Source organism: Nipponia nippon, unplaced genomic scaffold (assembly GCF_047370975.1).
Source record: "Nipponia nippon isolate SJK-2023a ecotype South Korea unplaced genomic scaffold, ASM4737097v1 scaffold_9, whole genome shotgun sequence".
Taxonomy (NCBI): domain Eukaryota; kingdom Metazoa; phylum Chordata; class Aves; order Pelecaniformes; family Threskiornithidae; genus Nipponia; species Nipponia nippon.
Window position 1 is genome coordinate 12014194 of NW_028262413.1, and position 12790 is coordinate 12026983.

The following is a 12790-nucleotide window of genomic DNA, read 5'->3' on the forward strand; positions in this document are numbered from 1 at the left end:
TGCAGAGCACGGGTAACACAGCCTCTCCTCGACACAGCTCCTAGTGTCCTCTTGTACTACCTGCAAGAACTTCCAAGACCTTGCTTCTTCTGAAACTCTGCATTGCTAATATTGGACCATGCTAACCCAAAAAACAGCTGTGGAGAGGCTCCTGTCCTACCCTCATCACATGGCAGGCATGCTACGTACTAAGGAACGGCTATGTACCTTCAAAAGCTACTTTCTCAGAGACAAGACACTGAAGTCATACAATAAGTAGCCATATACTAAATACCTGGCAACAATCTACCTACCAAGAAACCCAGCAAACAGAAGTCCCAAGGCACTGGGAGTTATCACGATTCTTAGTATATCAATATTTAGACTGTGGATTTGACTAAGTATTCTGTTAGAGGTTAACATTTTACAAAAAATATACTGGAATCACTTGCTATATTCTACCATACTTTAAACTGCACTAGGCAATAGAACTGTATAAATACAGATGTACAGCCTTCATGCTCAATATTTACAAAAACAAAATTTTATGGCAGGACAAAGCACTTGAAAATTTCTTCTTAGTAATTTATGTAAAAATTAGAATTGCCACTAGCCAAAATTTCTCTATTCAAATGTCATAAAATCTGCGACAAGTTTAATTAATGAAGATAAAGACAGCATTTGTCTTGTTGAAATGAAGCACTAATTGTCTGGAGGTGAGGATTCAGCTTTAGGGTTAAACAGTACCTGCAGCAAGAAGTAGCTGCTTTTCAAGAGAATGTTTTCTTCAGCGTGGAAGATGAAGCAGAAACTGAGGAGACTCTTCAGAGGTATTTAAGGTCTCTCTTCAAAAAGAGTTTTAACATCACAGCATTTTCCACACTTAAGGAATTAAATATAGTAACTGATAAGAGTATACCCACCATTGAAACACAGACTCCTGTAAATCCACTGAACTTGGAGAAAGCCCATTAAGTCAATGACAGTCTTTTCATTGACTTGGACTGCCCCAGGTTTATATATAGCTAAAAAGAAAAAACAGGGGATCCTGATAAAGGAGTCTATATTTATTCCCTCACTTAATTCCAAGTGAACAGATTAGCATCATTCTCCATTGCTGCTCACCTCCTTATTGCCATATTGACAAAGAATGAGAACAAGCCCTAAAAAGCCTTTCTCAAAATGAACGTGCTCCATTAGTAGGCTGAAACAGAAAAACTCACAGTGCTGAGGCACAGGTGTACAAAAATGCTATATTTGTATTAAAAGAAAGAGTTGCAGCAGGAAGGCAGAGGCAAGAATTACACTGGTTCACAGCAAGAGGTGAAACTGGGTCTCCAGTAAGCTACCACCATCTGTCAGTTTATAAGCAAAAGATGCCTGCAGCAGGGCAAATTTCTTGCCTCCCAGAGCTTAAATATCAGGCTGTTTGCTGTATCCTTTGTTCACCATAATAGAGGAGCAGTTAGGCTTGATAGTACGTTGGGTTTAAGTGCAAAGGGATATCTACAATGGGTGCCTTTTCAGATTTACAGCAGCAATTTTTGTTCTGTTACCAGATCTGTATGAAGCACCCACGACATCAAACAATTCACAGAAAAGCAGAACTCTAAGACTTGTTCCTCATTTTGTAACTAATTCAATAAGCAAACAAAATTTTCTATCAGTGTAATGAAACTTGTTAGCAATATACAAGCAATCCAAGCTAAACAATTCTGACAGTCACTATTGGCATAGATGCATTTTAATATTATGACTATACATGTATAATGTACAAAAAGGATATTACTATTAATATGCGAGACCATTATGCATTAAGATACAGACTGGCTCTGTCTGAATGCTGCAACTCTTAATGAAAACTGAATTTTAACAAGAGCAGTGTCATAGTAGTAAGTGATGATCGCTATTTATTTCTTTTTCTGCAAATGGATTCTCACTCATACAGAAACTCCTCACCAAAGACTAAATCAAAATTATTGTGAGTTTCTAAGAGCTATATCTGTTTTGCACAGGGGAAGGTATTGTTGGCATTCTGCCAATGTCCAAGAAGCCTACACTAAGAATTACACATTTATAGCTGCAAATACACTCCTACATGGGATTGGTTTCAATACAAGAATTCACCAGAAACACATGAGTTTTCTCATCTACATTAAATCAACAACATGTTGATGTTTGGTACATCCCTTGTTTTCAAGAAATACTGAAGCCAAAAAAAAAAGCACCCTTGTGCCTTCAAAAGATGTTTAGCCACAAGGAAACAGCATCTCACTATATAAACACAGACCAAGAGGAAGATAACAGATGCACCCATGGATACTGGGTGAGAGACGGAGCTCTTAAATAAACAGACTGCACATATAAATGCAAGGTAGCATGGATTGAGACCATATTCATTACTGTGGTCAGATCCTACAGCAGCACTCCCCAAAAAATACATATCCCAGCGTGACGGGAAAACATACGCGCTAGCGCATCTGTAAACCTGGTACAGGAGAAAGGTACTGGCTTTCCAGATCAGCTGGCTAGTAAGGATTTGGCAAACATTCAAGCCTGTCTCCAATTATACTGGATGCTAGAATGCACAGGAATATTGTTCACTCCCCTCATTTATCTTACAGGATCCTGATATTTGGGATCTGGGGCAAGTGCAATGATATTAAAAAGGGAACATGTATCACACTCTCTTCAGTCAGATCCCCTTTTTGCCCCTGCAAGTCAATAAGGGACAGAAGATGTGGGGTCAAAACAGGAACCTGACTGAAATCCTTTGCACATGCCCAAGCAAGCAAATCACCCACCATCTCATAAAATGGTATTCCAGGTGTAGCGAGCCAAGCTTTTCCTATGAAGAGGATATTTCTACTTTCCTCGTAGCATGATTTAAAAGCAACGATAAATCAGTAAGAACATGGAAGGTTTGTTTTCATGCTCTTTGTAAAAATAAAAAAAGAGTAAGAATTATGTGTTCCGCTTTCATAAGTCTCCTAAACTTAATACTAATAAAGGGGAGAGCAGTGGATCTGATACATGACATTGCTGAGCCTGAAGGTTTAACAGAGTTTTTTCTGCATTAGACTGAGGGGCGGGGGGGGAATGAAAAAATGAGAACAATGAAAACATCTGAATTGACATAAAGAAATACATACAACATGATCTAGTTTTAAACTCAAATGGACTATTATATAAGGCAATAGAAGGAAAACCTTCCTGTTGGCAAATCTCACTGCAAAGGGCCAGAACAGGAGCCAGGCTTCAATGTCCAAATAGCATCTGCATGCTACAATAATTTTTTTTTTTCCTTTTTTCAGCCAAGGCTTGTAATGCCTGGAGTTAAAAATAAGTTTAATGGTAATTTTTTGTTTTGCTCTATTAAGATAAAGCACAGTCAAGACAGTGTATCCTAATGCTATTTGTGGTGGCAACAAGTTAGAAGCTTAGCAGAGAAAGTTAGTCCAAGAGGATTCTACAGGTCTCGCCCTGGAGATGCTGTTTGAAACGTGCCCTTTCATCTCCGGAAGGACAAAAATTTCATGCATTTACACACATAGTTCTCCTTGTTTCATTTCTTTGAACTTTCTCTTTATTCACAGCTTTCTTTACCCTTCAAACATCCTTCAAAAGTTGTTTTTCCACTTAATTCTCAGGAGAAACTTAAAAAAAAATACCTTTCCAGGGAGAACAGAGCAGTCAGTTTTAGCAATATAAACCAGCTGAAAATAGTAGAAAGTTATGAGAAAGCAAAAGAAACTAATGCCTGTGCTCCCACCAGTGCTGCTGTGAAAGGCTCGGTGAGCAAACGTGCAGCACTTGTGCCAGCCAGCACTGATGGAGGCAGTGCTCCCCACAGAGCTTAATCCTCCTCTTCAGCTGAGCAATGCAATAAACTGCAGCAGGAAAACAAAGCCAAAATTAGCAAGAGTGGTAAGAAAAGCCAGCTGTCATGCAAACTGCAGAGAAGCAGTTTACACTCTCATGTGATAGGTGTTTACCTTATTTATCTTAGATCTTCACCGTATTTACCAGTCACTGCAATAGCAGTGCATCACAGTCTGCGGCACACTTCTCCTCCAGCATTCTGAAAACAAAGGAACTGCTGTGCAGTTTACCAAAACAGTAAGTGAAATCAGCTGGGTCACACTGGAGAGGTGAAAGTCTATACAAGAGTCAGGAGAAGCTGTAACACACCTGGAATCAATTCATGACTCCACCACAGATCATGGCTTAGTTTTGCACTTTAACTGTTCATGTTGTTTCGCATATTTCATTCACTTATATCTTTGAAGTTGTTCTTCAGAGTAATTTAAACATAATAATACTAAAGTATGCGTTTTGAAATTTCTTTTCTAACAAGGCAGACATTTTGAAACTCCATATATATATATTTAATGCTAAGTAATCACCTTTTTGCTCCCCAAGGTAAATGGACAAAAAGACCGCAGGATCATTAGTCATACAGATATAAGCATACATAATAAACAAAAACCCAAGGGCAATTTTTTTTTTTCTTAGATACTCTCACATCCCCACTTTGATGAACTGTGAAGATTCGCATAGGATAAACGAAAACCAATTCAATATAGGACACTGCAATAAGGGAACTAGTTTGAAATACATTATCTGTTAGGACACAGAATGTCAAGGTTTATAAGCCAAGATCAGCAGCATCTCCATTTCTGTAGCTATGATGTTACTTCATAACACTGAACTGCAGACAGGTCTTAAGAGAACTGTCTTTTTGCTTATAAGCAGAGCATTAGAAAAATTGTTTTCTATAGAGTCAGAATACCTGCTGATCTATCTTAATGACAGGTTAAAAGTAACATTCTCAAAACTGTTTAACAACTTGTTTTACATTTACAGTGTGCTCTTGCTAAAATCCGCCTTGAAATAAATTCAGCTACAGGATTCCCAAGTGGATTTTTGGAAGCACACTGTTCAAAAGGTCCACTAATAATATTCAAGCAACTGAAGCAAACAGGTAATGTTAGCATTAAACACACACCCAGTCTCCAAATAGCAGAACATCTGTATGTCAGGATTGAGACCTTTCATGGAGTTTCAAGTGAGATGGGTTAGGCAGCTGGAAATGCTCAATTCAGGCTGTTCAGCAAACTACATCTGGCTCAAACTCTTGTCTCTGCAAGTGTTGACTGTAACTCCAAGCAACATTCTTAATGACGCCAATATAACAATGTTAAGTCAGGGATATATACCAATTATGGGTGCCCAAGGCTTCCAAGCAGTCCTGCTCCATCAAACCATCTGGCTTTTGGCAATGTGAAAAAAACAGCTTTTTGCTTGACTTCTTGCTGGTCCTCCAATCTACCAACTCCCATAGCTACTAAACTGACATTTGGGACGTACCCTAATTGAAGGGAGATGAACTGAAATAGACGCAAAGAAGGGCTAGCAGGATGCACAAAGGAAGAAGAGAGTCTTACACCAGATCAGAATCATTTGCACTTCAAATATTAGCAATATTTTCCTTGTTACTGCAATGGGAATTGGAAATTAAGTATTCTGCTAGTAGAGTAGTTAGCTGAATAACAGACACTTCGCTATTAGCAAACTCAGTGATAGTCAATGCCAATTTCGCTATTGAAAATATTGTACTTTGAGAGATGTGAATTGATGAATTTGCAGCTAACATCATCCCTTTCATACCATGTCTCTTTCTGCAGTTACATTCGCTGAGAACCACACATTTATTACATTTTTTTCAGGAAGTCATTTGGTAGACCTGGTGTTAATACGGTTTAACATAAGAAACCTTCCCATTCATCCTGGATCCTTAGGGCTGCCTTTCTTCATAGGCAGCAAAAACAAAACTTGCTTTCATCTAAGTTGCTTTTAAATATGACCCAAAAGAACTGAGATGACATGAAATAAAAATGTAAGAAAGATTAAAGGACAAAAAAAGTCCTTGAATAGATAGGTGAAAAATCTTTCATCTTTGTAGGAGGCGGTTATGTACTTCTCCGCACAAACCACTACCAAGGTCAAAGTGATCTGAGCAAAGATTTCAGGGCGTAACACCAATAGTTCTACAGATGTTGCAGCTGCTCATACTTCAAGTAGTTGTTTGCAAGTTTCCAAGTAGAGATGGATGTTTACAGCTTTCTCCATATTACTGCTCATAACACATCAGCGGTGCATGGGAGACCAGGAGAACGCTGTGCTATTGAAGAGTTAGCCTACCCTCCCAGGTCTGAATGTCACCTCATGTATTACCTCAAAGGTTTTTTCCATTTAAAAAAGAGCATATTTAAATTCAACACATCAAGAGAGAAGATTTGCATGCTTTGCAATTTAAAAAGATACAATTTCAATAAGGGTGAAGTGATTGTTGTTTTTCAAAAGAACATTTTCTATATGTTATCTATGAATGAAATATTGGGGTTTTTAGCCTTCCTCTCTTATACTACCTGTATCTCAGACATTTGTTACAATTCAAAGGATAACTATTAAATCGTACAAATGTAACGAAAAACTACAGTAAGATAAAGTTATTAGTCCTTATCTGCCTTACCTTATTTCAACAAAAAAACTTATAGAAAGAAATTATTTTTAAAAGATTGAAAACAAAGCCTTTTTTTAAGCATCAATATTCATCTAACACTAACATAACCATGAACATAATGAAATCATTCGTTCTACAAGTAACATGCATAATGCCAATCTCCAAGAGAAGTGATTTATTGCATGAAATTTATTCATACATTTTAGTTAATTATTGCAATGTAAATACAACAAAAACAATATCCAGCAGATCAAAACCAACAAGACTTTGGAAAAAAATATTTAGGTAGCTAATGATTTTTAATGTTTGGATTTTACCTGTTCTATTCCCCCATCCCCCCAGTATCCTTCATTACAACAACTAATCACTTTTTAAAAAATTGTTTGGTTTAGCCTATATTTAAATTAGGAAATAATACATATCCTTTGAATAACAGCTGTACTGAACAGTCAGCAGAAATCCAAAGTTATGTATGAGAGATTCAGAAGCGCATACATACATTCTGCAACAACAAATTGTTTTGCTGACATTTATAATATCAAATTTTGCCAATTCAGATGCAGCCGTGGCTAATTGGCCTTTAAGTAATTCCCCAATGATAACAGAGATGTAGCAGTAGACATTATAGAGAGTGGACTTATATCCTTCAAGTCATTTTAAGACTACAAACACATTTTCAACTTCAGATGTTTCCAGATGCAGCCCAGAAGAGAGGCACAGCCCTGGCTGGGACAGCTCCACTAGCTAACGCAGGATTGCTCACAACTTCACACTCCTGCCTCATGCAGCGCCACTGCTGCACACGTTTGCTGCTAAAAGAGAAGAGCAGCATTGAGGAATGCCACAAAACACTACCTCTAACACTGCTGTAGGGAAACAGCTCCCTGCTGCCTTCTCCCTCGCTGTTTTGGGACTTCCATGGGCTCAAAGGGAGTTACACTTAATGCATGGCTTACGCCACGGCAGCAGGATGGGCCAGACTGACACAAGGAAAGCATGGACACAGCAGCAAGACAGTATCTACTCAAAAGAAGTATAAAAACGTAGCTTTGCTCCTAGCAAAAGGAGAGAAAAGCAAAGCCCCTCTATTTCAACCAATAATTCTGTTCAAGTCTTGTATGATTGTTTCAGTATCAGAAACACTCAAGACCTCTTTCAGAAAGCAATCTGTAAAGTAGTCTTGCAGGAAAAATAATTTATATTTTTTAAGTCTCTTGGGATTTTCTTTTTCTGTAGAAAAATGTTTGGGTTGGATAGAGACAATATTAGTACCTTTCACTTTACAGATTGGTTTAACAATGTGGCTTCCCTTTCTTCAAAGTTTTTTGACTAAGCCAAAAGCAAATCCTGGCCTTCTGAGTCTCCATATAAAGCTAAATCCATATACCTTACTCACAATCATTTTTCTGTGCACCTCATGCAGGAATTCAATCCTCCTGAGGGCAGCCAGAACATAAGCACCAGTTACAGGAGGAGGGGGGATGAGAGAAGAGGCTGGCACAGCACACGCTGCAGTATCAGTAAGTAATCACAGCCGACTAACTGCACAGGCCAGCCACAGCATCAAGGTCTCTCTCTATCTATCCCTGCGTTAAGAGCTGTTGCAAAGAAAAACACATCTATTCACAACAGACCCAGGCTATAAACCATTCGATTTACATGTTTCAATTAAGTACATGCATATGTACTACCCTCCTTCCCAAAGTAGCACTGACTGTTCTGTAGAGGATGCATGTAGGTAATTTGGGCACTATCAGCTGTGCCTGCTCTTCACAACCCCAGCGATGCCAATGCGCACCAAAATCACCAGGAGTCAAACCCTGAGGACAGAACAGGGGCCTCTTCTCTCCCTCACATGCACCTTGGTATTACTAGGGATGCTCAAGCAGAACACATGCTGAACGAAGAGATCACCAAGAAAAGCAAAGGACTTCTGCTGCTGCTCTAAGCATTGACCTCGATAAGGTAAATAAAAATGACTCAGAAGAGCTAACGTGGCAGGAGAGAGAGAAGACCTGAAAAGCAGCACAAGTTCCAAACACTGAGAATTAGCTAGGCTATTGCCTGGGGAGCAGGAAAACCTGAACTGAAAAAAAAACCCAAACAAACCTCTGAACTGCTGAATTGGTGCGGCAATAACAACATAGTGCTAGTCCTCATGAATAAACCCATTCTAACATAAACAAAGTTTTGACAAAAGGTGCAGCAATCATCCCCAGTTACAGCAAGAATTTAAAGTTTCCAGTTAAAGAAAAACATATATTGCAGCTATTAAATCACCATACCTATGACGTATGCGTTACTAATAACATCCTTAATGTATTCAAGTATCTTCTGCTTGCTTTGAAAGCATAGGCCTATGTAGTAACTTTGAAGGAAAAAGGTTATTTAATTCATTCACTGTTAATATTTTGTATTATTTAAGATACACATTGCATGCTTGGTTTCTAAACTCTACATGACATTTGCATTTCAAAGTCTCCATGGTTCTATTCCTCAAGTGCAGTTCAAATCTGGAATCTGGAGACTTATGCATAGCTCTGAACTGCAAGTTGGATATTATTGTATATTGTTACCTCCAAGACAGCCAAGAAATGATACCAGGAACAGCCATTTCCACAGCAGCAGCATCTTCAGTCACTTAAATTCAGTAATTCTGGTTCAGTCTCAGGTGAACTGGATGTTTAGTCTTCCAGGTGCAATGCTTAACCTGTTAAGAGAACAAACATAAAACTGAATCCCATGATGAACCCTAAGAACTGGCTTCCTTGTTAATGCACTTTTTAAAAAATACAAAGTTGACAGATCCTCTACTGTTCCTCTTTTTTCCTATGACTTAACCCTCAACAGAAGAGTACATACATGTATCACATTTAGGCATGTATATGAGGTGTTAGAAGTTATATAATCCAGCAGGAGCAAACCTGACTGGTAATTTGATTTTGTAGTTCCTACTTCTCACCAATCTCCAGCATTCACTTATTTGTGAGAAACAGTAGTTTTAAAGGAAGAGAGAGTACATGAGGTGCAATCATACACAAAGTACAGTAGTTTAATGCATTTGTTACAAGAATGGCTTGCATTGCACTTACCTTGTATACACTGTGCTAGCAAAAACCTGAACATGTACAATAACTAATTTAATTAAAGCCATGTCTAACCCATTACTTTGTTTTCCACACTAAATCTGTACTCAATATGCATAACAGCATTGTAGAAGTCTGAAGAGGAAGATCTAGCAACTGAAAAAACCAGTGCACATTACACAAGTGCATCAGGTGTAATGACATGCTATGAACTAATTTGCTAGCTTCTATTTCCAACTTTGTTACTGGCTAAGTGATAAACAGTTTGGCCAAGGTCTCCTAGCCTAGGTATGACATTGTTATTTTAATTTTATTTTTTCCTAAAAAAGCTTTACAGTCAATTTTCTGAAGTTGTATGACAACTGTAACCTTCATATTTTGTGTGTTCCACTTCCACAGCATCCTCTTTCTTCAGAGGAAGGGTAGCTGGGCAAAATTTGAAGTTCTGCAGTACACAGACCAGACCAAAAGGTTCCTTCTGAAACTAGTCTATGAATCAGAAATATTAAGATCAAGAAAGCAACCATTAATTCTGAGGAACCAAATCCGATATGTCTGAACTTGATTCTTCCATGTGAGCCATATTTCACATTACGGCTGAAAGTTTCTAATACTCCTGTAAATCGAGTGTCCGAATTTCAAGCTAAGCACCCCAGAAAAAGAGATCACACTCTGATACATCCCCACCCTGCGACTTGCTAGGAGCGTTTCAGCTTCCCAGAAAAACATGACACAGCCCTTTGCCACAAGAACTGTATCTTTCCGCATCCTGCGATCCCGGCTCACACAGGGTACGCTATCAGCTTCCACAGCAAGGCACACAGCGCTGACAGCAGCGCCCTCTCCTCCGTACTGTTGGGGTATTGCATTCTGACTTCATGTGTTTCTAAAACAGAAAATAAGCAAACCCAAAACCTCACATTTCTATTAAGTAATGGGTATTGATCACTCAGCAGGTATCTGCTGCCAGGAAAGCAGGTACAAGAGGGAAGCTTACTGTAGGGGTACAGCAAGTCCCAAGTACCTAAAAATGGGGAGGGGGGGCAGGGGGGGAGAGTATCTCACCCCCAAGCAGCTCTCTGGATCAGACAGTTTTAGTAACCACACCCAGTTCTCACAGACTAAAACCTGAAGTTTATCATATGCAACTAAAACATAGAATTGTAGAATCATAAAATCGTTTAGGTTGGAAAAGACCTTTGAGATCATCAAGTCCAACAGTTAACCTAGCACTGCCAAGTCCACCACTAAACCATGTCCCTAAGCACCACATATACCCGTCTTTTAAATACCTCCACGGATGGACACTCAACCACTTCCCTGGGCAGCCTGTTCCAGGGCCTGACTACCCTTTCAGTGAAGAAGTTTTTCCTAAGATCCAAACTAAACTTCCCCTGGCACCACTTGAGGCCATTTTCTCTCGTCCTATCCCTTGTTGATTGGGAGAAGAGACCGACCCCCACCTTGCTACAACCTCCTTTCAGGTAGTTGTAGAGAGCAATGAGGTCTCCCCTCCGCCTCCTCTTCTCCAGGCTAAACAACCGCAGCTCCCTCAGACGCTCCTCAGAAGACTTGTGCTCTACATCCTTCACCAGCTTCGTTGCCCTCCTCTGGACACGGTCCAGCACCTCCATGTCCTTCTTGTAGCGAGGGGCCCAAAACTGAACCCAGTATTCCAGGTGTGGCCTCACCAGGGCCGAGTACAGGGGCACTATCACCTCCCTGGTCCTGCCGGCCACACTATTCCTGATACAGGCCAGGATGCCAGTGGCCTTCTTGGCCACCTGAGCACGCTGCTGGCTCATATTCAGCTGGCTGTCAACTAGCACCCCCAAGTCCTCTTCTGCTGGGCAGCTCTCCAGCCACTCTTCCCCAAGCCTGTAGCATTGCACGGGGTTGTTGTGACCCAAGTGCAGGACCCAGCACTGAGCCTTGTTGAACCTCATACAGCTGGCCTCAGCCCAACGATCCAGCCTGTCCAGGCCCCTCTGTAGAGCCTTCCTACCCTCCAGCAGATCAATACTCCCACGCAACTTGGTGTCATCTGCAAACTTACTGAGGGTGTACTCAATCCGCTCATCCAGATCATCGATAAAGATATTGAACCGAACTGGCCCCAATACTGAGCCCTGGGGAACACCACTTATGCCCGGTTGCCAACTGGATTTAACTCCATTAACCACCACTCTCTGGGCTCGGCCATTCAGCCAGTTTTTTTTAACCAGCGGAGAGTGCACTTATCTAAGCCCTGAGCAGCCAGTTTCTCCAGGAGAATGCTGTGGGAAATGTTGTCAAAGGCCTTAAAGTCCAGGCAGACAACATTCACAGCCTTTCCCTCATCCACTAAGCAGGTCACCTTGTCATAGAAGGAGACCAGGTTAGTGAAGCAGGACCTGCCTTTCATTATTGGTTTCCAAAAGCAGTCATCTCAGCATGATAAATTGTGGTAAGTTTTCATGTTAGAAAACCCACAACAGTGCTTTGGCAACATTATAATTCTTCCTTTCCTGGAGCCAAAAAAACCCCGAAGTCAGATACATACAGTGAGGAGATCCCATGAAGGGAGGCAGAAACCTCTTTTGTGTCAGATCTGCAGTTCAAGACTTGTTTTTGTTTTAAAAAAAAATAAAAAGCCACACATACAGAAAGTGAGAAAAATACTTTTTGTTGAAACTAGAAGACTTGCGTTTGGTCATTCCCCACCCTATGTCTCCAAGGGCCATCTGCAAAGCCTTCCCCTAAGGAAGGTTATCCGTGGACAGCCAGAGACCAGAGGCAGGACAAGCAAACACCCATCCAGGACACAGCCTGCTCAAAGACTGGCTGCTCCTGCAGCCATCAGAAGCCATGGCTGCGCCTGTGCCATGCCAGCCTGGCACAGAAGCATCTCGGCACACCCCAGTTTTGGGCTGCAATGCTAAATCCTGCCTAAGCATCACCATCCTAGCCCATGGAAACTAGCTATTTTATAGCTGCAATGTTTGCCCTGAGCAGTGAGGATAGCCAGAAGGGCAGGAAGGGGAGACAGGAGGAGGTGGAGTAGGAATACTAAAGTAGGTCACTCTTTTATGTCAGCTTTCTTGCAGTCATACAAGGAAGGAAAAAACAATGATGGAAAAGCTAAATTAATTTAATTTTGTTCTTTAAGTGCTCTGGGCAAAGCAGAACATGATAGACCCATTTCAGGCCAGAAAGAAGT

The 12790-nt window shown here is 40.5% G+C and overlaps 1 protein-coding gene across 2 annotated transcripts in view; it reads right to left on the reverse strand.

The window, feature by feature from the left end:
* CNTN3 (contactin 3) overlaps window positions 1-12790 on the reverse strand; it is a 118247-nt gene that overhangs the window by 76727 nt on the left and 28730 nt on the right. For both annotated transcript variants that reach the window (XM_087744029.1, XM_087744030.1), the window contains exon 2: window positions 9082-9215. In XM_087744029.1, the coding sequence (XP_087600155.1) occupies window positions 9082-9136 (55 nt within the window). In that variant the 5' untranslated portion in view covers window positions 9137-9215. The remainder of the gene's footprint in view (window positions 1-9081; window positions 9216-12790) is intronic.